Source organism: Ambystoma mexicanum, chromosome 1q (genome assembly GCF_040938575.1).
Source record: "Ambystoma mexicanum isolate Mex_15411 chromosome 1q, UKY_AmexF1_1, whole genome shotgun sequence".
Lineage (NCBI taxonomy): Eukaryota > Metazoa > Chordata > Amphibia > Caudata > Ambystomatidae > Ambystoma > Ambystoma mexicanum.
In genome coordinates this window covers 237,186,171-237,207,216 of record NC_090922.1, presented here as the reverse complement: position 1 = coordinate 237,207,216, position 21,046 = coordinate 237,186,171, and the positions used below count along the sequence as shown (strand labels likewise).

Here is a 21,046-nt window from a genome sequence, read left to right as displayed (position 1 = left end):
TTCAATATACTTCCTTGTATCCAAAAAGGATCTCACCATGCGTCCTGTTCTAGACCTGCGCCCAGCGAACAAGTTCATAAAGCCCCAGAAGTTTTGCATGGTAACACTTCAAGAGGTGATCCCATTGCTAAAACAAGGACTTCATGACAACATTGGATATGAAAGATGCATACTTTCATATTTCAATGCTGCCAGCGCACAGAAAATTACTAAGGTTCGTGATTCAGGACAAACACTACCAGTTCAAGGTACTCCCCTTCGGCATAGGCTCGGCGCCACCGGTGTTTACCAAGGTCCTGGCAGTGGCAGCAGCACACCTGCGCAGACTTTCAGTTCCAGTTTACCCTTACCTCGACGATTGGCTCATGACGGGGGGCTCGTTCGACGTTTGTTTTTCGAACACCCAAAAGACAGTAGACCTACTGTTCAGCCTAGGATTTTCTATCAACGAAAAGAAATCCAGCTTTGTCCCCAGCCAAGTAAAACAGTTCCCGGGGGCTCTAATTCGCACAGAAGACGGTCTAGTCTTCCCTCCCAGCGAGGGGGTTCAGAACATGCTCCAAGTTCCTCAGTAAGGAGCCAGTCGGAAAGTGACGGTACGCAAAGCTATGCGTTTGCTAGGGATGATGGCGTCATGCATATACTTGGTCCCCCACGCTCGGCTGCGCATGCGTCCCATGCAGGAGTGGCTCAACAGCCAGTGGTGTCAGGCCAGCGAACAATGGGAAGATCTGTTAGTTGTCTCGCCAGCCCTCGCTCTCTCTCTGCATTGGTGGTCGAGGGAGAACCTCTTGAAGGGGAAACCCTTCACCACCCCTGCAGTGGAAGACAGACGCATCTCTCACAGGGTGGGGGGGCCCCCCTCACCTGCTTCAACAGACAGCGCCCGCAGTGTGGTCCCCTCAGGTAGCGTCCAACCATATAAACCTACTGGAGCTACTAGCAGTGTTCAAAGCGTTGAAGGCCTTTCAGGAGCAACTGCAAGGGAAGGCAGTGCTGGTCCTAACCGACAGCACAACAGCAATGTATTATCTGAACAAGCAGGGGAGCACTCACTCTCCAGGGCTATCCAAGCTGTCCCAAAACATCTGGATATGGGCTCTCAAACACAAGATGTTCCTGATATCCCAACATGTTCCAGGGGAACTCAATCTTCTGGCAGACGTACTGAGCAGAGATTTTCTTCTGCCAGAAGAATACGAATGGCGTCTGCACGAAGACATTGTATCCAACTTCACAGAATGGGGGTTTCCAGAGATCGACTTGTTCGCTACTCAGTTCGCTTCCCCCCCCCCCCCCCCCGACTCCCCTTCTGAACAAGATGCACCAGGAACCAGTCACCATGATTCTGGTGGCCCCCATGTGGGCCCGCCAACCCTGGTTCGCGCACCTGATGGAAATGTCCCTCTCCCCACCAGTCAAGCTGCCCTGCCCGTACAACATGTTGTCTCAGGACAGGGGGGAGACTCTGCACCCATGCCCACAAACTCTGAACTTAGCAGCCTGGCTCCTGAAGTCATAGAGTTCCTGCAACTCCCTCAAAGATGCATGGACATACTGAGGGAGGCAAGAAAGCCTAACACACGTTATTGCTATGCCAGCAAATGGAAACGTTTTGTCATTTGGTGCAGTTCCAAAGGCGTCAATCCCACCGATTGCTCGCCTTCACACATTGTGTTATATCTAACCCATCTGTTGGACTCTGAGTTAGTCTTCAATTCCTTAAAGGTTCACCTAGCGGCGTTGTCAGCCTACACCACGTCACAGCAAAAGGTGTTGTGGTGGAAAATACCTGTGATTAAAGCCTTTATGGAAGGGGTTAAAAGAATGTATCCCCCCCATCACTCACCCAGCCCCTCGGTGGGATCTAAACGTGGTTTTAACTAGGCTCATGGGACCCCTTTTGAGCCTATGCATAAAGCTAGTCTGAAAGACCTGACTTACAAGCAAGCCTTTCTAGTAGCTATCACTTCTATCAGAAGAGTTAGCGAACCACAGGCCCTCTCGGTCTTGGACCCCTTTGTTACAGTCCACAAAGATTAAGTAGTTCTGCGCACTCATCCCAGATTTGCGCCGAAATTCATTTCAAAGTTCCATGTGAACCAGTCAATCGAACTACCCACGTTCTTCCAGAGACCTACTAACATGGCCAAAAGAAGCCTTCACACACTAGATGTGCGCAGGGCAGTCATGTTCTACATGGATAGAACTAAACCACTGAGGAAAACTAAACAATTTTTTGTTTCAGTGGCAGCTGGTAGAGAAGGGGACCCTGTCTCTAAATCAGCAATATTAAGGTGGATTGTCAAATGCATCACACTACGTTACACTCTTGCAAAGAGAAAACTGTCCTTCAAGCCTAGAGCACATTCTACTCGAGGCACTGGGGCATCCATTGCATTCATTGCAAATGTTCCCCTAAAGTCCATTTGCAAAGCGGCAACCTGGAGTTCTGTACACACCTTTACAAAACACTATTGCCTAGACACTCATTCTAGGTCTGATTCTCAGGTGGGACAAGCAGTACTAAGACATCTTTTTTCTACTGTTCCTTCTCACAACCCACCTCCAACTCCGCGTACTGCTCGCTAGTCTATGCACAGCATGTGATTCTAAGCAGATTAACAAGCATCAGAAGACATGCATTACTTACCGTAAAAGCATTTTTGATGATTGTATCTGCTTAGGTTCACATGCGCCCTCCCTGCCTCCCCGCTCGGGGTGGAAGGAACATAGACTTCTTAATACTTTCTCTCTTCATGTACTCACTCAGTATAGCCTTGGGCTCCCTCATGGCAGAAAAAATACAATCGGAGGGACCTCGGCGCGTGAGGGATTTTGAGTACTACACGCGTCACGATAGAGATAGTGTTTCAGACACGCCTATGCCGACGTCCCCTTTCGGTCCCCCGAAAGACCAGATGCAATACTCTGCGGTTACCACTGGATGTCGGACCATATGCACAGCATGTGAATCTAAGCAGATACAATCCTCAGAAATGCTTTTACGGTAAGTAATGCATGTCATCATGGGGGGAGAATTTAACTCCTCTTGTGCAGAGGGTTCAATGTGGAATGAGAGAGGGGTTACCCCGAAAATGCTCCAACCTAATCTTAAGAGGTATATGGTGGGATAAACTCTTGGAACATTGGGATTTGGGACTCCTTGACCACGCTTCGGACTGGAACCTACCCAAATATACCTGAAAAAGGGGGAAGTAATAGTTCTAGTATTGATTTCTTTTATGTTTCCAGTAGTTGGAAACCAGCATGTAGAAAATTGACTCTTATGGAGGTAGATCTGGGCGATCATATCCCTCTAGTCTTTTCACTATCGCTGCCAGGTCTGGACCTCCACATAAAACCAGAGTTTATGGGCCTGGAGGTGGCGAATAATGGGAGAACTATTATCTGGAACAAGAAAACGATTATGAAATTCAATGCCCTGGTTCTGGAGAACCTGACCCTTGCCTCATCGAATTTCGAAGGAGGAGGATGTCACGTTGGGGGGGGGGATCCTACTATAACAATATTATGGTGTCATGTGCCTATAAAATTAGCAGGACGGGTGCCACGGCGGGGATGAAACTTAAGGGGAGGGGTGGGGACTCCAGAATCCAAATATCCAAGCTTATTAAATGCAGGGATCTAAGGATTCTGAAGAAGCTACCCATCTCATTCGCTGAATTGCAGCTTAGGAAAAATCGTCCAGAAACATAAACTTGATTAAGTCTCTGAAAATGGATCAGTACCTCGTAGTCCACCAGCAGATGATGTATAACCTATGTAAGGGCAGAGACGTAAAATTTTGGGCTACTGTTAATGATACGCTTACCCCTGTTAAATATAGACTTGATTGCCCCATCCAAGCAGAGGTTTGGTGTTCTTACTATAAGAAAAAATTTGAATTGCCTTCTGTTTTTGCTGGGGAACAGGATATGGATTTGGGTCCTCTGGTGGTGGGTGAGTGTTCTTGGGATTTTGAGGATATTACTTGGGCTGTTAACAAACTCAAACCGTCCAGAGCGCCGGGCCCGGACGGCATACCCCCGTTCGTTATAAAGGTGGCGCCCGAATTATGGGATGAGTTGCTCAAACCCATGTTTGATGATATCTTTAGGGCCCATATCCTCCCCAAATCATGGGCTCAAAGTATTATAGTACCCATATTTAAAAAAGGTGATGTTCTCAATCCCCAGAACTATTGACCCATAGCACTTTTAGATGCGGCTAGTAAGGTCTTCGTATTTTGCTCTTAAGAGATCTCAATAAAGTGATTAGGAGGAATGCTTGTTTTACCAAATTTCAGGTTGGTTTTAGAGAGGGCCTGGGAACTTTATAGGTGAGATTTTTATGGCATCCTTAGACCTTTCCAATGCCTTTGACAGAGTTATTAGAGCGAGACTATGGACTAAAATGTTAGCAATGAGCTTCCCTCGAAAGATTGTCCAACTCTTGGCTCTGTTGCACAGGAATACCTCGGTCAGGGTTCGCTTGACCCATGAAGGGTATTCTTTGAGGCTATTGACACCAAAGTTGGCGTCAAGCAGGGCTGTTCACTCACGCCCACGCTCTTCAACCTATACGTGTGCGATGTGCAGGGCATGTGGCAGGGCCCTTCCATTGCTCCGGTTAGGTTGGGGGGGTTTGGCTATAGAGTGGATGGCCTTTGCCAACCTTCGTATAAAGATGGAGATTTTTTATCACTATGCAATGGCAAACAATCTTTCCCCCAATGCTTCGAAATATCGAACGATTGTGGTCACAAAGAAAAGAATCATAAAATCCTATAGTTGGAAGATCAGGTGAAACAGGTCCAGGCTATAACTTATCTAGGCTACAATTTTACTAATAGATCTAACGTGAAGATGTGGAAACTGAGCCTGGAGGAGAAAGCGACTAAATTAAAGGTACAAATGAAATTTTTGAAGGCCAGGGTATGTACATTTTCGCTCCTACCCGTAGGCGATATTATCTCGCAAAATGTGAGCCGGTCCTCCTGTACGGCCTGGACATTTATACCCACGATATGAGCTTATGCCTGAATGTGGTCCAGGGGAAAATGTGGAAAGAACTACTGGGTCTACCGATGGCAGTCCCCAATGCCATTATTCACCACGAGTTATGCCTCATTTCACTTAAAGCAAGATATCTGTGGAGGCAATTATCCTTGTTTAGAAAAATGACTGATCCACCTGTAAACAATCTATGAATTGTTAAATAAGGTTGTTAAATCTGGGTCAGTAGTATCTATTAGAATGTTTAGCGACAATATGATTTTGTTGTTGGATACTCTAGGTTTTTGTCCAGTGGATCTGGTCCAACGACCAGGGCTGGTCAAGAGACTCTTTTTAAAGGCGGATTGGGTGGATACAGTAAATGGTGTGGAGTCCTACTCCTCTTATAAGGAGTATGCAAACTTTGGACATGCCAGGGAATGTATTCCCCCTCTATTTACAAAGATTCCCTTGTGACAGGGCGAGATCCATGTATATGCGCTTTAGACTCAATCAGATTCCGACCTTAGAAAGGACACGGCATTGGGGATATAAAGACGTGGTACTTGATCAAGAACTGATTTCCCATGTCGTTTTTGTGGAGAAACTGGAACGCAAGAGACTCTTAACCACCTTGTACTAACCTGGTGTGCTGCCAATGACCTCTGCCTTAATGCTATAAGACTGAGATTCTACTCATCGGTACACCCACTCCCTCCTTCCCTGCAGCTCTCTGGCCTGCCTCCCTTGGCCCCCTCCCTGCTCCTACCTGCAATGCAAAAAACCTTGGGGTCATCTTCGACTCCACACTCTCCTTCTCTCCTCATATTTCTGACGTCGCTAAGAAGTCACACTACCAGCTGCACCTCCTCAGAGGTATTCTTCCCTTCCTCTCCTTCCCCCAGAAGCTCACTGTCTCCCGAGCCCTGGTTCTCTCGAAGCTGGATTACTGTAACAGCCTCTACCTTAATCTGTCTGCCTCCACTCTCCGCCCTCTGCAACTCATACATAACAGCACTGCGAGACTTGTCCTTGGCCTCAAGCCCAGGGACCGTATCTCTCCAGGACTGAAATCTCTACACTGGCTCCCAGTGGCTGCGAGGATAAAGTTCAAAACCCTCTGCATTGTCCACAAGGCCTTCTGGGGCCTTGGTCCTAAATACCTTCAACTCTCTCTTCCCAAATATCTTCCTTCCTGAGCCCTTCGCTCATCCGCCTCCAACTCCCTCAGGGTCAGCCGCTTCTCGAAGCAACGAGCTGGGGGTAGATCTCTCTCCGCGGCAGGGGCCTCCCTCTGGAACAGCCTTCCTGCCTCCCTGAAACTTGAGGAGAACCATCTCCGGTTCCGGAAGCACCTCAAAACCTTCCTCTTTGCCTCTGCTTTCTCTCTCCCTCTCCCCTGCTGAACAGCTAATATTCTTCACTGAAACTGCACTGATTCTGCAACTGGACCACTCTTAACGGCCTCGGTCCTGGGCCCAGCCACTCTCCACTTGCACTGATGCCCTGGAACCCCTCTGCACTGCGGGACTGTCTCTGTATCCCTACAGCCCCCCCCCCTTTTCCAGCACTTGTTCTGCACTTACCTTGCACTTGCCACCAGCTGGCCCTATTTATTTATTACTTTACGCCACTTACCTTGTATTGCACTCCCCCCCCCCCCCCTCCGCTTCCTCTTGCACTTTTCCCCCTCCCCCACCCCTGCACTTGCGCGATCTGAATGACACCTGGCCTAGTAGGATCGTTGTCTGTCTCCCCTTGTTTCCTCCCCTCCCTGCCTCGTCGCGCCTTGAAACACCTGTGTATAGGCGCGTTACAAATGCCATATCATATCTTATCATATCATTATCAACCTGTAACTATTTCGGGACTAAACACGCAATCTACCTCAAAGATAGATTTAACAAGGATACCGAAATGTCTATTGACTTATTTTGCAGCCGTTGTATGTGGGGGGTAAACATTTCATTAATTTTATCACTGAATTCAGTAACCCAAGATATTACGGAGGAATTGGAAAAAAGGAATCGAATGCACAATGTTCCTTTTTCTTTTTTTTTTAATTCAAACCGTTGTTTTATTAGTTGATCAACAAACTTACATTTTTTATATATTTCATAATTCTTTACAATTGTATTTTACATATGATTCATACTTCTCTTTTCATTTCAATACAAGTGAATGTAAATTTTTGAATCATTTAGTTACCATTTTAACACAAAAGCTCTTAATAGTGATAAAATAACATTGCAGCAGTTCATTACTGCATATGATCATTTAAAAAAAAAAAAAAATTATATTGGAAAATTAAGGGTTGTGATGGATGTTTTATGGAGATAATTAACTTTGAAGATTTTTTACTTTATTTCTTTTTCTTTTATATCTGTATATGTTGTGTTTATAAAAAAAATGAATTGTTTTTTTCCATGTGTAATGTTGTATAAGGTTTCATGTAAACTAATAATGCAACAATAAAAACAAATTAAAAAAAATAAATGTATCCTCTTTCACACTAAAACTGTAACAATTGTGTTGCAGGGACAAGCTTACCTTCAATGGCTGGTGGCAGTGATACCTTGTATTAATTTGGTGCACCTTTACCGTGGGCTGTGTTCACAGCTGCAGTAAAGGCACCTAAGGGTGCTCTTTTTACCAAATTGGCCCATTTTTTTTTCACCATTTCAATGTTTCCTGTCCTTTCTTGTTCTGTCATCAGTGCGGGAAATTGCTTTGTGTGATTTTTATCTTCGCCGAGAGTCCCCTGGACTTCCCCGCCCATGCTCCAGTCTGTGAAGACAGGAAGCGAGGGAGGGGTCCAAAACTCCAGTTACGTACTTACCTTGGGTCTCTTGGGATTTCTGTGTAGCTGTGAGGTGTTTCTGTGATTGAGAGGTGTCTCGTCCAGTGCACCCAGTGGCACTGCTACAATTCTGCTAGGGTGTCTTCTGCGAAGCCCCTGGACCCTCTTCTAACCCTAGAAGTAAAGTACTCACCTGTTTGCCCGGCCTTCCTAACCTATTGCTACTTCAGAACCTATTCTGACACTGTCCGTTGGCCACTGGTTTCTAGTGACCCCCTCCCCACCCCCCTTCTGCCACTGAACACTTGTGCTTGAAGAACCAGGGAAAGACTTTTAAGGGATTGGGCCTTTTGCCTAGAAAAGAAAATAAGTGTTGAAGTTACTTACTTGAAAGAGTTAGTTGATAACTGTAACTCTAAGAGTGAACAGTTACAAAAGTTCTTACTTACCTTGGATCTATTCTCAAAAGTATGTTTAACATTTTTCTTTCATTAGAAACTGTTTTTGCCATTCTATTAAAAAGTAGATGTGAAGGTTTATTGCTCTCCTGTGACAAAAAAAATTAGTAAGGCATCCTACGTGGGAAAGAGGATCAGTAACGTCAATAATTGACTACATCTTTGCCTCTGAAAATCTGACAGTGTAGATTATTTGGAAGTTGTGAGATCGATGAAAAGTGACCATAACTGGCTAAAATTAGTGGTATGAAGATCTTGTAGGCCAAAGGTTAGTATTAAAGGCGCAAGTGGAAGTGTCAAACAATGCGTCCCGTCTCAAACTAAATTTGCATGCTGTGTGCAAATTCTAAATTCTCTGCAAAGTGAGATGAACATGGGGTCGCAATCCGAGGTCAAGTTCCCCGTTGACTATACTTCTATTTTGCAGACCTATCGAAAACCAAGAAAAGGCCATGATGAGACAAAAGTGCATTCACACACCTATGATAAGGCATTGGTTACCAAAAGAAAAGAGCTGAGCGTGCTCCTCCATGAACAAAGCAATTTCCTTCCATCTAACTCCCGTGACCTGGAAATCAGATGGCTGAAAGCAAATTACAGATCATGATGTATCAGTATTTTGTACCAAAATGATGCAGAGTCCATGATGAGATCTTTGAGCAACAAATCGTCAGCTGAAACCTGGTCCCTGATGAGATCTCTGAATCGAACACAAATATCACTACTGGGAAACTGTCGCTGAGGCACTTTGGTCAGCTTTCTTTGAAGCTCAGTATGCCTCACCAGGAAGGGAGTATAACCATGGGCCCAGAGCTATAACGGCGTGGGCCTTAACCTATCATTTGGATGACCTTGTGACGCTAATCAAGGGCCTGAATACCTTGAGGGCCCCGGGGCAAGACGGCCTATCTAATATTATTCTAAAAGAAAATCCAGAGCAATGTGCCCGACTTGAGGCTGAAAAATATACTTTTGTCGGAATCCATTCCTCCATCTTGGAAAACAGCAAACATTATTCCAATCTTTAAAAGTGGCAGCCATTCGGACCCAACGAACTATCGGCCCATAGCCCTATTAGACGTCTTGGGTAAGCTATATGCCACCTTGCTACTCAAAAGTCTCAGACTGGTCACAGGAAAAAGGTCTGAATGATCGGTTTCAAGCTGGCTTTGTAAAATGCCCAGGTACCACCCGCCAGCTTTTTATGTTAAATCTACTGAAGCAAAAATCCAAAGAGACCAACATTAAAATCTGTGGCATTTGTAGATTTTACTAAGGCCTTCCACAGTCTAAACCGTGAACATGTGTGCGTTAAAATGGAAACAAAGCAATGCTCGCCGGACCTTCTAGGACAGATCAAAAGCCTATATACAGGCACCTCCTCTGCATATCCGCCGATCTATGAAAGGAGAGCTGACTGATGCAATGCCTACGTACAGAGGGGTGAAATAGGGTTGTGCTCGGCGCTTTGATATCTATATTGCGTACCTGGGTGAGTTTATGGCAATCTGCAGAAGTTTTCCACCAAAGTTAGGTTCCATGAGACTAACGCACCTTTTATACGCAGACTATCTGGTCCTGATGGACTATACGCTACTGGGGCTCCAGAGGCAACTAAACCAACTTCATAAATATGCCAGACCTAACGATCTGGAGATTAACAGCAAAAAACAAAGATTATGGTATTCAAGCGGCCGCTAAAGCGCCAAAATACACATCAATGGTTTCTGAATAACATGGAAATTGAAGGAATAAGTCGGCTGCTTCAAGTATCTGGGGATTTGGATCACCATTAGTAGCAAAGACTGTGTTTGCGCAGCATCTTAAGAAAGCAGACATGTTGGCTTCACAGGCATCCATATTGAAGAGTACATATTGTAAATTCTCCCTGAAACCACTCATTGACTTTTATACAGCAAAGGTCGTTCCATTGTTAACATATGGTGCTGAATGTTTAGCGGAGCTACCAGTCACATTATGGTGCCACATGGAAGGGGCCTTTTTTAGAAAAAAGATTTGGGCCTGCCTCGATCAATTCCTATCCAGGTGGTGCGGCAAGAACTTGGATTATGTTCGCTTAAAGTAGCTGTTGATTGGAAAATCCTGAGCCTGTTTCATAAAATGCAGCTGTTCAAACACTCTGTACATGATGAACGAGATCGGTAAGATGTTTGTGTCCAAGTCCATCAAATATTTGAACATCTGGGGAAACTATGCTGCCAAACATCTGGAAGACCTAACCTGTTCGCCTGAGGATCTGATATCTCATCCAACCAGGTGAAAACCAAATTATCGAAAGGCAAACGATGGATGTGGTAAAGTTAAAACTCCACACTCAGCTGGCAATGGAGCTAAGGAAACAAGGTGTGATCCAGCCATACTTACAGAAATCAGTTCAACCTTCATGAGAATGCAACTCAATCTGTGTTACGCTACTGAAATTAACACGGTGAGATCCACGCTCAGTAAAGAATCGGCTGCCTACAGATTCTGTACCAAATCGGAAACTAAAGAAAACCTGTGTCATCTGTTTATGGTTTGCCCATATTTTGCCAAGCAGAGAACGGAGCGCTTCGAGCGGTTTGCAGAGAAATTCAGGACGCTGTCAGTAGATGACTGGTTGCAACGGCTAATTGGAGGAATACAAACGTCACTGCTGATAGCTGTGATCCAATTCTATTGGACGGTTCTGGAACTGAACATGGATAACTCTATCGGGTCAAGGGAACATGAAGATCTGTTAAAAAAAAAAAACCTCTCAACTCAAATGAAGGAAATGATAAAAGCAGTACTAAGACAACTTAGATTTATTTTGACCCATCATCTAATAAGGTAAAAGAAAGATGATAGACAAGGTCTGACCTAAAACCGGAAGACGCAGCTGAGACTTTTTGTTAAAATGTTTAATTGTAACATTAAAAGGCAAATAAATTAAATTCATTTTAAAGATATTTTTTTTTAAATTACTCTCCTGTGATTTGGTTTTACCTCTTCCCAAAAGTAATGTGTTGGTTTCACCAGATTATTCCTGCAGGATAATTGTAGGAGTATCCTCCAACTGTTGCTATCACCAGATTAGTCATGTTAGGATAATTGTATGAATGTTCCCCAACTGGGTCTTGCTTCCCCTCACTTGATGCTAGCCTGTCCAGAATAAGTCTGTATTAGGTTGTTGCTACCTGTCCTACCTAGAATAACTTTGAGTCATTCAGTGAAGTGTAACATTGTGTTGTGCTTTCCCTGTGCTGTTTAGAGACACCAGAAGATTCTGTGGTTCTAGCTGTCCCCCAATAAGTCATACTCAAGTTACTTGGGCATAGCTGGGAAAGATCTAAACTGGGTGAGATTAAACAAGAATATGGGTTTTACTTACCTTGAGTTAGCTGTGTGCCATCCAAAAATAAGTTGGCATAGTTACTGCTCATCTCTATCTGTGTTTAACTGATCTCAAAAGCACCTGTAATTGAATATTGCATCCTTAGGTTTTACTCACCTAGTATAACTGATCACAAAAGTAGTTAGGTTTTTACTGTACCTGGAATAAGTGTTTCACTATTCACAAAGTATATTGTCCAGTTGACAGATTGTGATTTGTACAGAGTCACTGTACAACTCGTAGGGTCTACCACCTTTGCATTACTGAATGTAATGTGAAAGTAACCATTGGTTTTTATTCCCCAAGAATAGGTGTGTGACCTATACTGAATGTGCATGAAAAGGTTTTGACTTCCCTAGAACTACTGTTGGGTGTTCCAAATAAGGTTTATACTTTGGTTTGTGTACCTTCAAGAATAGGGTTGTGTTTTTATAATTATTACATATCATGTGTGATAGTACTTATTTACCCCTAGATCTAACTGGGCCTACCTGTATTTAAAAGAAAATCCTTTATATTTACAATACATAGTGTTTCAGTGTTTATTTGGACCATTTGTATTACAATTTCATGAATACTGATTCTACAGCCCTCACTCCCTCCTAAAATAAGCCTGGCTGCTCGGTCTATGCTTACATGAACTTGGGTGGTACAGCTTTATACCAAGAGTGGAGTCTTGTACTGTCTCATTTGAATGGTTTTACTAAGCCCTTAGTTGGACTTCAGAAAAACTGTCCTAACACTGTATCGCATGCTTCAGCTCATAAAATTAAATGGAGTAACAGCATAGGCCTGACAGGGATGCAGCAAGTCTGCATCCAGTGTGGCAAATGATTAAGGATGGCCTGTATTGTAATACTCTGCATTCTTCGAAAATCTTCTGCTGTCTTTATTCCTCATATTATTTTCCCTCCTTCTGTCATCTGTCAGATATCGGAAGATGAAGGAACGCTTGGGGCTTACTGAGATCCGCAAACAAGCCAATAGGATGAGCTTTGGTGAGGTATGTGTCTTGAGTCTGCATTTTTCTTTAAAATTGAAATTTTATTTGTAGCAATGACCACAATCCTCTGTGCTCAGTGTTGGTTTTTGCTTACTTTTGCGCTGCATGCAAGATGAGAGACCTGCATGAGTAATGTTTTTTTCTTTAAGTGCCTAGTGAAGTCTTGTCTAAGCTACAAACTGGTCCAACTGCAAAAAGGCTGTGACATAAAATTGGTGAAAAGGGTTAATTGCTTTTGTAGTAGGAGGGTTAACAATGGTGAAGGCAGGTGAAGCATACTGGAAGACTGAGTTGCTTGTGAAAGTTTCAGCATTTATTTGGAGAGTTGAACACAAATGGAATCGGAGAATGTGGAGACAGCATTAACACCTTTTATGCACGTCAAGACACTTACGACTACTATTCTGGGTTTTCTGTGGATATTAATCATGGTGAATACTATGCTCTGATACACTTCCCTTTGGTGGCCGATGATGCAGAGCAGTTAAAAGCTGATCGGACAACAGAAAAATAATGGACCAATCTCTGAAAATGTCAGTTACCAGTTGAAGGTTTGTTAGGTAGAGTTTAACACTGTCCTCTAATGGATGAGAAAGTATCTTTCCTAATGCAAAGACCTACTTCCAACCAAAAGTTAGACCAACTCTCTTCTGGGTAGCAATGGCAGAGCAGTCATGCTTTACTAAAGGGTGGAAGAAAGGCTGGTGGATAGGTACAGTTTATACCAAATAGACCCCCTAAGAAAATACACTACACAAGTATGCTGAAAAAAGGTATTTATTTGGAATTACACACATAGCAACTATAAATTCAAATAGGTACTTGGGTTAGACATAACCTGCAGTAGAACATAGTACCTATAAGTAGTGGGAAGAGGTAGGGATCCCTAGACAATAGTAAAATGTATTTACTGTCTTACTCAGGACAAGCGAGAACTCGCAGTAAATCCCACAAGCTACAGTGCATTTTAAAGCCACTGACGCATGTAAATCACTCAGTATAGTACCTGTAGGGAGAGTTAAGGGTATATACTTCTATACCATGCCCTGGCAGGCCACCAAAATTCAGAATCAGTTTAGACTTTAATTACCAGATCAACATGGTCTCATCAAACTCCGAAAAAGGGGTAGATATAATGTAAACAGTTGGGAGTATCCGAAAAGAGGTCTATGGCAGGAGTGCATTGCTGTGATTTCATATATTTAAATTCTCCAGTAAAACAAAGGGCAATTGATACATTTGAGTATTCGGTAGAAAATTCCAGGGACCCAAAGGAGTGAGACAGGGGCACAAACAAATTCAGTTTGGGGTTGGCAGGGGGTTACTGTAAGGGAGACTTCATTTTTATGCCATATCTCCTCTACCTGTTAGACGCCCAGTTCTTTTTTGCTGGACTTTTGGACCTTTTTCCTTGTTCTCCTAAAGGTGGGAGTGGGCTTTTTTCCATTGTTCATTCTTTTTGCTGTGACCATGGTAACCCTGATCATTATGTGTTAGCTTGTTTTATGGAGTCTTGCTTTCCTCAATACTTTTTTAAAGGGTATTGCATTCATTTGCTGACAGGCTTTTTTTAAAGCAATTTTTGATGCTGAAATTACTTGGAGAAAAAAGCCCATTGAAATATGTGGGGGGGGGGGGTTAAAGTGGTTGGGGTAGGGGTAAATTGGGAAAGGGGGGTCTTGGGGGAGATTTTTTTTTTCTTCTTTTTTTTCTCAAAGTAATTTCGTCATCAGAAATTACATCGGGAAAAAAGCCTGTCGGCAAATGGACATGGAACCTTTTTAAAGGCATCTGTGTTTCTATTTTACAGCACACATCACCTTTTCTGCAATGTTGCTGGGAGCCCTTACGACTCATTTTTATATTCCTTAATTTTCCTTAAATACTACGGCTCTCAAGGTTAGGGGGATCACTTTATCATACTTGGCTTTTATTTTTGCGAGATCAGCACACACCACCCTATGTGGAGAGCTGAGGGGTTACCATGTATCCCCTTGCTCACTGTTCCTGTAACATTTCTGTTTGTGACGGGCATACCTGAATAGCTGGTGTCAGTGGGTGTGTTCTATCGACTTTGTACTTGCAGGCTGTCTTCACAGATGCGGCTATGCACAGAAGGGTCCCCATTGACCCAAAATGATGGCTCCTTTCTTTTTTCACCATTTCTTGTGTTCATGTCCTTTTTTGGTCCTTTGTCTGCGAACAGTGAAGGGGGAGGGCCTGTTTGACTTTTTGTCTTCAGTGGGAATCCTTTGTGAAGGCCGCCGAGGCTCCAGTCTGTCTGCGAGGATAGAAAGCATGGCAGCTTCTGAAACTCCAATGTCCTTTGTCTTGTGGCATGCCTGCCTGGAACCAGTTCAGGGAGGTTGGCTGTCCGCCAATACCCTGGAACCTGCAACCATCCTGCACTGAATAGTCTTCCTGTGAACAAACTCTTGCAAAACTTTGGACTCTTTCCGGACCTGCAGAGGCAAGATTTCCCTCCTCAAAATCCCCTTGCCAGAGTGCAGGACTGTGCAAGCGAGGTAAATCATTTGGACGAGAACCATTCCCCATTAGAGCCTGTAAAAAGGTGCCAAAACTGCATGCAGACGGAGCACGAAGAATCCTTTGCTGAGGTGCCTTTCTCTCGACTGTTGCTGCGACATCCCTTCCAGAGTCCCTCCTTTTGTCACCATGACCAAGCAACAAGAGACGGGGTCCCTGGTAGTGTGGCAGAGCAGTCAGGCTGATCATAAGAGGAAGATGGGAGCTGTAGGTAAGTACTCTGAATCTTAGCTAGATGGGCACAACAAAGAAGCACTTACACATATAGCTATATAAAAGATATATATATATATATTATATTTACGTCAAAATCACTTTAAATACTTCAGACTTTTACTGTAGAACACTTAGAAATATTAGGGAATACACTACAAAGGGCACTTTCACTTTTGTTTTTTTCGCCGGTACATTTGTAGAAAGGGAAAAGACAAAGTTATCGTATTATCGGTAATTGCGCATTCAAACAGTTTTTAACAGGTCATACAGTAATGCATTTACTTTGCAAACACAGAAAAGTCACTTAAAGGGGACATCCTACAGACACCCTACAGCGACGGAGCAGGAGCTCCTTCTCCAGGTCCAACCCCTGCAGGAGCTGGGGGTGCTCACCAACTCACCAACTCATCTCCGCTCGACGGGAGCCTCGATGCACACACTAATGCAGAATCGCCTCTGATGACAACGAGGGATTCACATTTCATCCCGCACCGCGCTCTTGCCTAAGAATAGGCGGAAAGGGCGAAAAGCGGCTGCATATGCCTTCCTTGGCATCCACTCCCCAGATTCTCCATTAAGGTACACGAGGTACCTATACAGCCCAAGATGGCCGCCGGCCGTTCACTGTTGCCTGACCCCAGAGCCTGACTTGGCTCAACACAGCATCACAGCCTCCACACCGACAGGATTGGCTGCCGTTCGTGGATATTGCTGTGATTGGGCGCCGGCAGGCGAAGCCGGCCCACATAACAGAAGGCCCTCTCACTCAAGGCCGGCACCTGTTTGCTGCCTGTTTCCTGCCGATTCTGCCTCTGCCAACCCCCTGGCCCATACAGGAGTGCACCAGTATGGAGGACCTGCCGCCCTGGACTATTTACTACTGCCTCCAACACCTGAGAGCAATGGGTAAGCCTACCATCAGTATAATATGCGCACCCACTGACCCAAAGCTGGCTATCTCTCACCCCTATTATCAAACCCTACCACCTGGCTATCACCCCACCTGTTCTACCTACCGACACTAGCCCACCCCACCTTGCTCACGGTAACCACCCAAACTTTAAGTGACAATTGTCACATTGACAATTGTTCCATATTCGAGCACTGCTACTGAGTCATTGATTGGCCTGTATATGTACCGTACTGACTGCCTGTATATGTACCTACCAAGCTAGCCATATCCGAATATTGATTCTAAGTCACTGATTGCCTGCACATGTACCCACCTAGCTGGCCTTACCTGAGTATTGCCTTTGTTTCACTGATTGCCTGTGTACGCACCCACCTACCAATTGCTTTCTCTGAATGTAGTGGTTAATATAACTGCACGGTGCCTCATTGCTGCTCTGCTACGTACCCACCTACCAATTGCTTTTTATGATTGTAGTGGTTAATATAACTGCACGGTGCCTCATTGCTGCTTTGTTACCCTAATGCAATTCTAGTTGCCATTCTTAACTGCATTGTGCCCATCTGCCTGGCTCTGCTGATCCGCTTGCCTCTAGATCTGCTGACCTGTAGCCCAATGTGTCCTCGTGCAACATATTCTTATAGCCGCTAAACACAATGTTGTGCTTAAAATGCAAACTCATGTCACATCAAATCTAGTGTTATTCAGAATTTAGATGTTAGGCTGAACGCAGGCGTTCTTCCCAATCCATGCGCTACTCTGAATCTGTGCCACTTCTGAACCCACGCGCTAGTCCGATCCAAGATGTTAATTAGTACGCTGGTGGCATTCTAAACCTAATGCTGTGCTAATCTACAAACGCTTGCTATTTTGATTCTAATTGCTAGATTTTGACCCTAGACAGGACACACATTGCATGTTACCCACCTCACACAATGTTTCTCCCAGGCCTTTACTCTATACTACTGAGAATCATTCTCCACATCAATTCCACATGCCTGCCCAGCTCACCCCTTAACTTGACCAGCCTAGGCACCACATCACCCACCCCCACAGAGCCTAGCACCACAATCATGCTTAGCCTACTCTCTTCCCCCATGCCTCACGGACAGGCTGACCAGATTGCGATCCAGACTTCCCAAAATACATGAGCCTAGAGCCAGGGACTCCACACAATCCAAACTCACAAACCGAACATCCATTAGCACCTGCGCTAACCTTACGCCTAAAAAAACCTGACCTCAAACCAGTCAACTCTATTACAACTAACAGAGCGCTCACCACAGCAACCACCCCCACCCCTGCCAAAACTAATACCCTACCTATAAAGGCTGCCCTCATCAACGCACGCTCCATGATTGCCCATGTCACGGACATTGCCGATCTCATCCTAGCTGAAGATCTAGACTTCTTAGCCATAACAGAGTCCTGGCTTCATGCAGCCGCAAGTCCAGCCCTCTCATTAGCCATCCCCACTGATTACACCATCATCCGAGCGGACAGAACCGAAGCTAAAGGCGAAGGCTTGGCCCTCATTGCCAAGACCCACCTTAACATTAGACTCCACTCCGCTACACACTTCCCTTCATGCGAATCACTTAGTTAAGTTACCCACTGCCAATTCCCAAACTATATCCATTTACTTACTATACAGACCGCCTGGACCCCTGGGATCGTTCGAGGAAGACCTCAATGCCATCCTTACCGACAACCTAAAAAACTCCTCACAATGCCTCCTCTTAGGAGACTTCAATTTAGGCTTCAAAGACCCCAAAGACAATCAAGCCACTCATCAATAACACCTTGTCTGAACTAGCTTCACACAAAAAGTAACCAGCCCTACCCATAACAAAGGGAGAACCCTTGATTGGATAGCAGACTACAACTGTGCCGTATCGATCACGAACAACACTCCCCAATCCTGGACTGACCACCATCTCCTCTCCTTCTCACTTGAGGCCTCAAGCCCCACAACCAACATGGCACTAGCCGCAGGCATCCACACGAGAAGCAAAAGAAATATTACAGTGGAAAAACTGATCCCGCTCATTCATCTGACGATTAGCCAACTCCAAGACGCTAATCCCTATGACCTCGTAGAAGGCTACAACACCATGCGCATAGCTTTAAGACGCCATTGCACCACTGAAACTCAGAAAATCCAAACCAAAAAAGCACCTCAACCAATGGTTCTCCAGCCATCTTAAAACCCTTAGATTGGAAAAGCGCAAACTGGAACAAGTCTGGAGACAATCTCAGACAGCCCATAACAAACTACTGCTTAACAAAATAACGGCCAACTATAAAAAAGAAATCATAGCGGTCAAACAAGAATCCTATAACCAGAGAATCTCACAATCCAAGTCCAGCACCAGAGAATTATTTACTATCCTGAAAGAATTGGAAACCCCGGTAACAATCCCAGGTACCTGCATTAAAAACAAACTATGGTGCACTAGTGTCCAAAATGCACTAATTAACAAAGTCACTGGCCTTCAAACAAAAATTCAAAATAAGAGACTCCCTCACCAAATTCACCAACCCAATCAACACCTATTCGAGCCCTCTACCCTCTCACCGCACACCCATCACTGCTCGCTTCAGCTTTTCCAAAGTCTCTACTCTCGAAGTAGAAAAAATCATTCTTGGCCTTAAACCCTCTAATTGCAAAGGTGATCTCTGCCCCCCACAAATCATCAAAGATGCGGCAAGAGACCTCTCGCCATTCATCACCAGACTCATCAATGCCTCTTTCTCCTCAGGAACAGTCCCCATTAACCTTAAAGAATCCTGGGTCCTCCCTCTCCTCAAAAAACCTTCCCTCGACCCGTCCATCCCGACCAACTACAGACCTATCACCACCGTCCCATTCCTGGTCAAGATACTAGACAAGACAGCATACCAACAAATCCAAAAATATCTTGAAACAAACCACCTTCTAGGAATAAGACAATCCGGCTTCAGACCCCAACATGGAACTGAAACTGCCCTGATAGATCTGAAAGCCCAAATAGACGTCCTTAGAGATAACGGGAAAACTGCATTACTACTCTTGTTAGACCTCTCCGCGGCATTTGACCTAGTCGACCATAAAATCCTATGTAATCATTTAAACTCAGCTGCCCACTTTTCACAAGAAGCCATCAGTTGGATTGAGTCATTCCTCAACAACAGATCCATGCGTGTCTCCTCCTCCTCCTCTGCCGCCGCCGAGCCCATCCCCATCACGTGTGGAGTCCCACAGGGCTCGTGCGTCTCCCCCACTCTGTACAACGTGTTCACGAAGCCCCTGTTTGATCAAGATGGCCTGGGTATCGCCTACACTAACTACGCCGATGATACACAGATCCTCATCCCGTTGACGGGAGATTACAACCAGGATTTGGCCTTGGTGAACAAGGTGTATCTCATCATCCAGGCATGGATGGCTTCGCACAGTCTATGCCTGAATGATGACAAAACTGAACTCATCATCCTTGGCTCCACCTCCAACCTAACCAAACTCGACCACAATTACGCCAACTTCATCATAGACGGGAACCCAATCAAGGTTTCAAAAGAAGTAAAAACTCTAGGAATATACCTCGACTCCTCCCTAACCTTCCACAAACAGGTTAGCTCGATGGCATCCTCCACGGCCTACACATGTAAGCTTATAAGAGCAGCCAAACCCTTCCTCTCCACCCAGAGTTGTACTACACTAGCCAGAGCTTTGGTATTATCCAAACTGGACTATTGTAACGCCCTTTATATCGGAGCCACCAAGCAAATCACCAACAAAATTCAGACGCTACAAAACAACGCTCTTAGAGCAGCGCTCAACATTCCCAGGAGGGAACACATTTCCAATATCAGGAAATCCCATAACTGGCTCAGCACAACAGACAAAATCCTGCTTAAAGTAGCATCACTCACCCACAAATGCCTGAATAACGCTGCCCCACGCTATCTGGCAGACAGATTATGCAAACACCCCCATCAGACCCACCAGATCCTCCAATGCTAATCTGCTCACTGTCCCCAGGTTTAAACGCACCAAAATGGGTGGCAACAGCTTCCAGGTGAAAGCACCTCAACACTGGAACTCCTTACCACCATCACTCAGAACTCCCCAATCTTACTCACTTTTTAGGCGCAACTACATCCATTGGTTAAAGAACACGAACCATTAATACCTATAACAGCACTCGGTTGCTCTCTGCATTGCATGCCTGAAGTAAATCTGTAAATTTGTAATTTTAAACTTGTAAATTTTTGTAATTCTTTAATTATATGTATTGCATTAGCTCCTGCCAAACTGCACACATGTTCCTCATTGCCACACCGTTATTATGTAATGTAAACTATAAGCAACCTGTAACCAAGCTTTGAATAACCTTGCTGCTCATGCGCCCTCATACCCTCGGGTCTGGTGCGCAATACAAATCAATCAATAAACAAACAATAAGTGGTTAGTGAAATATGAGCTTAGTTCAAGGTTCTAGAGAACGTTTCTTCGCCTGGCAAGTCTAAAGACAGTTCGGAGAGGGCTTAAAGTCTTGACAAACGGCAAAGAATGAAGAGTTCCTGTGGATTTCTTCCAGTGTCTAAAGTTATTGAAGCAGCAAGTTAGCAACTAACAAAGGTGACCTAAAAACTGACTCGAAGGGGACACGAGCAGCAGCTTGGGTCAGAGGTAAGAGGGGGTTGCCCAGGACACCTCTATGTGCACTCCAACTCTCTGGAGCAACTTCTTGGGA

At 44.7% G+C, this 21,046-nt stretch overlaps 1 protein-coding gene across 1 annotated transcript in view; it reads left to right on the top strand.

Annotated features, from left to right (window-relative positions):
- The window catches only part of PRPF31 (pre-mRNA processing factor 31), a 571,659-nt gene that overhangs the window by 344,519 nt on the left and 206,094 nt on the right, over positions 1 to 21,046 (top strand). The window contains exon 11 of the mRNA XM_069637987.1: positions 12,562 to 12,634. Within this exon, the coding sequence (XP_069494088.1) occupies positions 12,562 to 12,634 (73 nt within the window). The remainder of the gene's footprint in view (positions 1 to 12,561; positions 12,635 to 21,046) is intronic.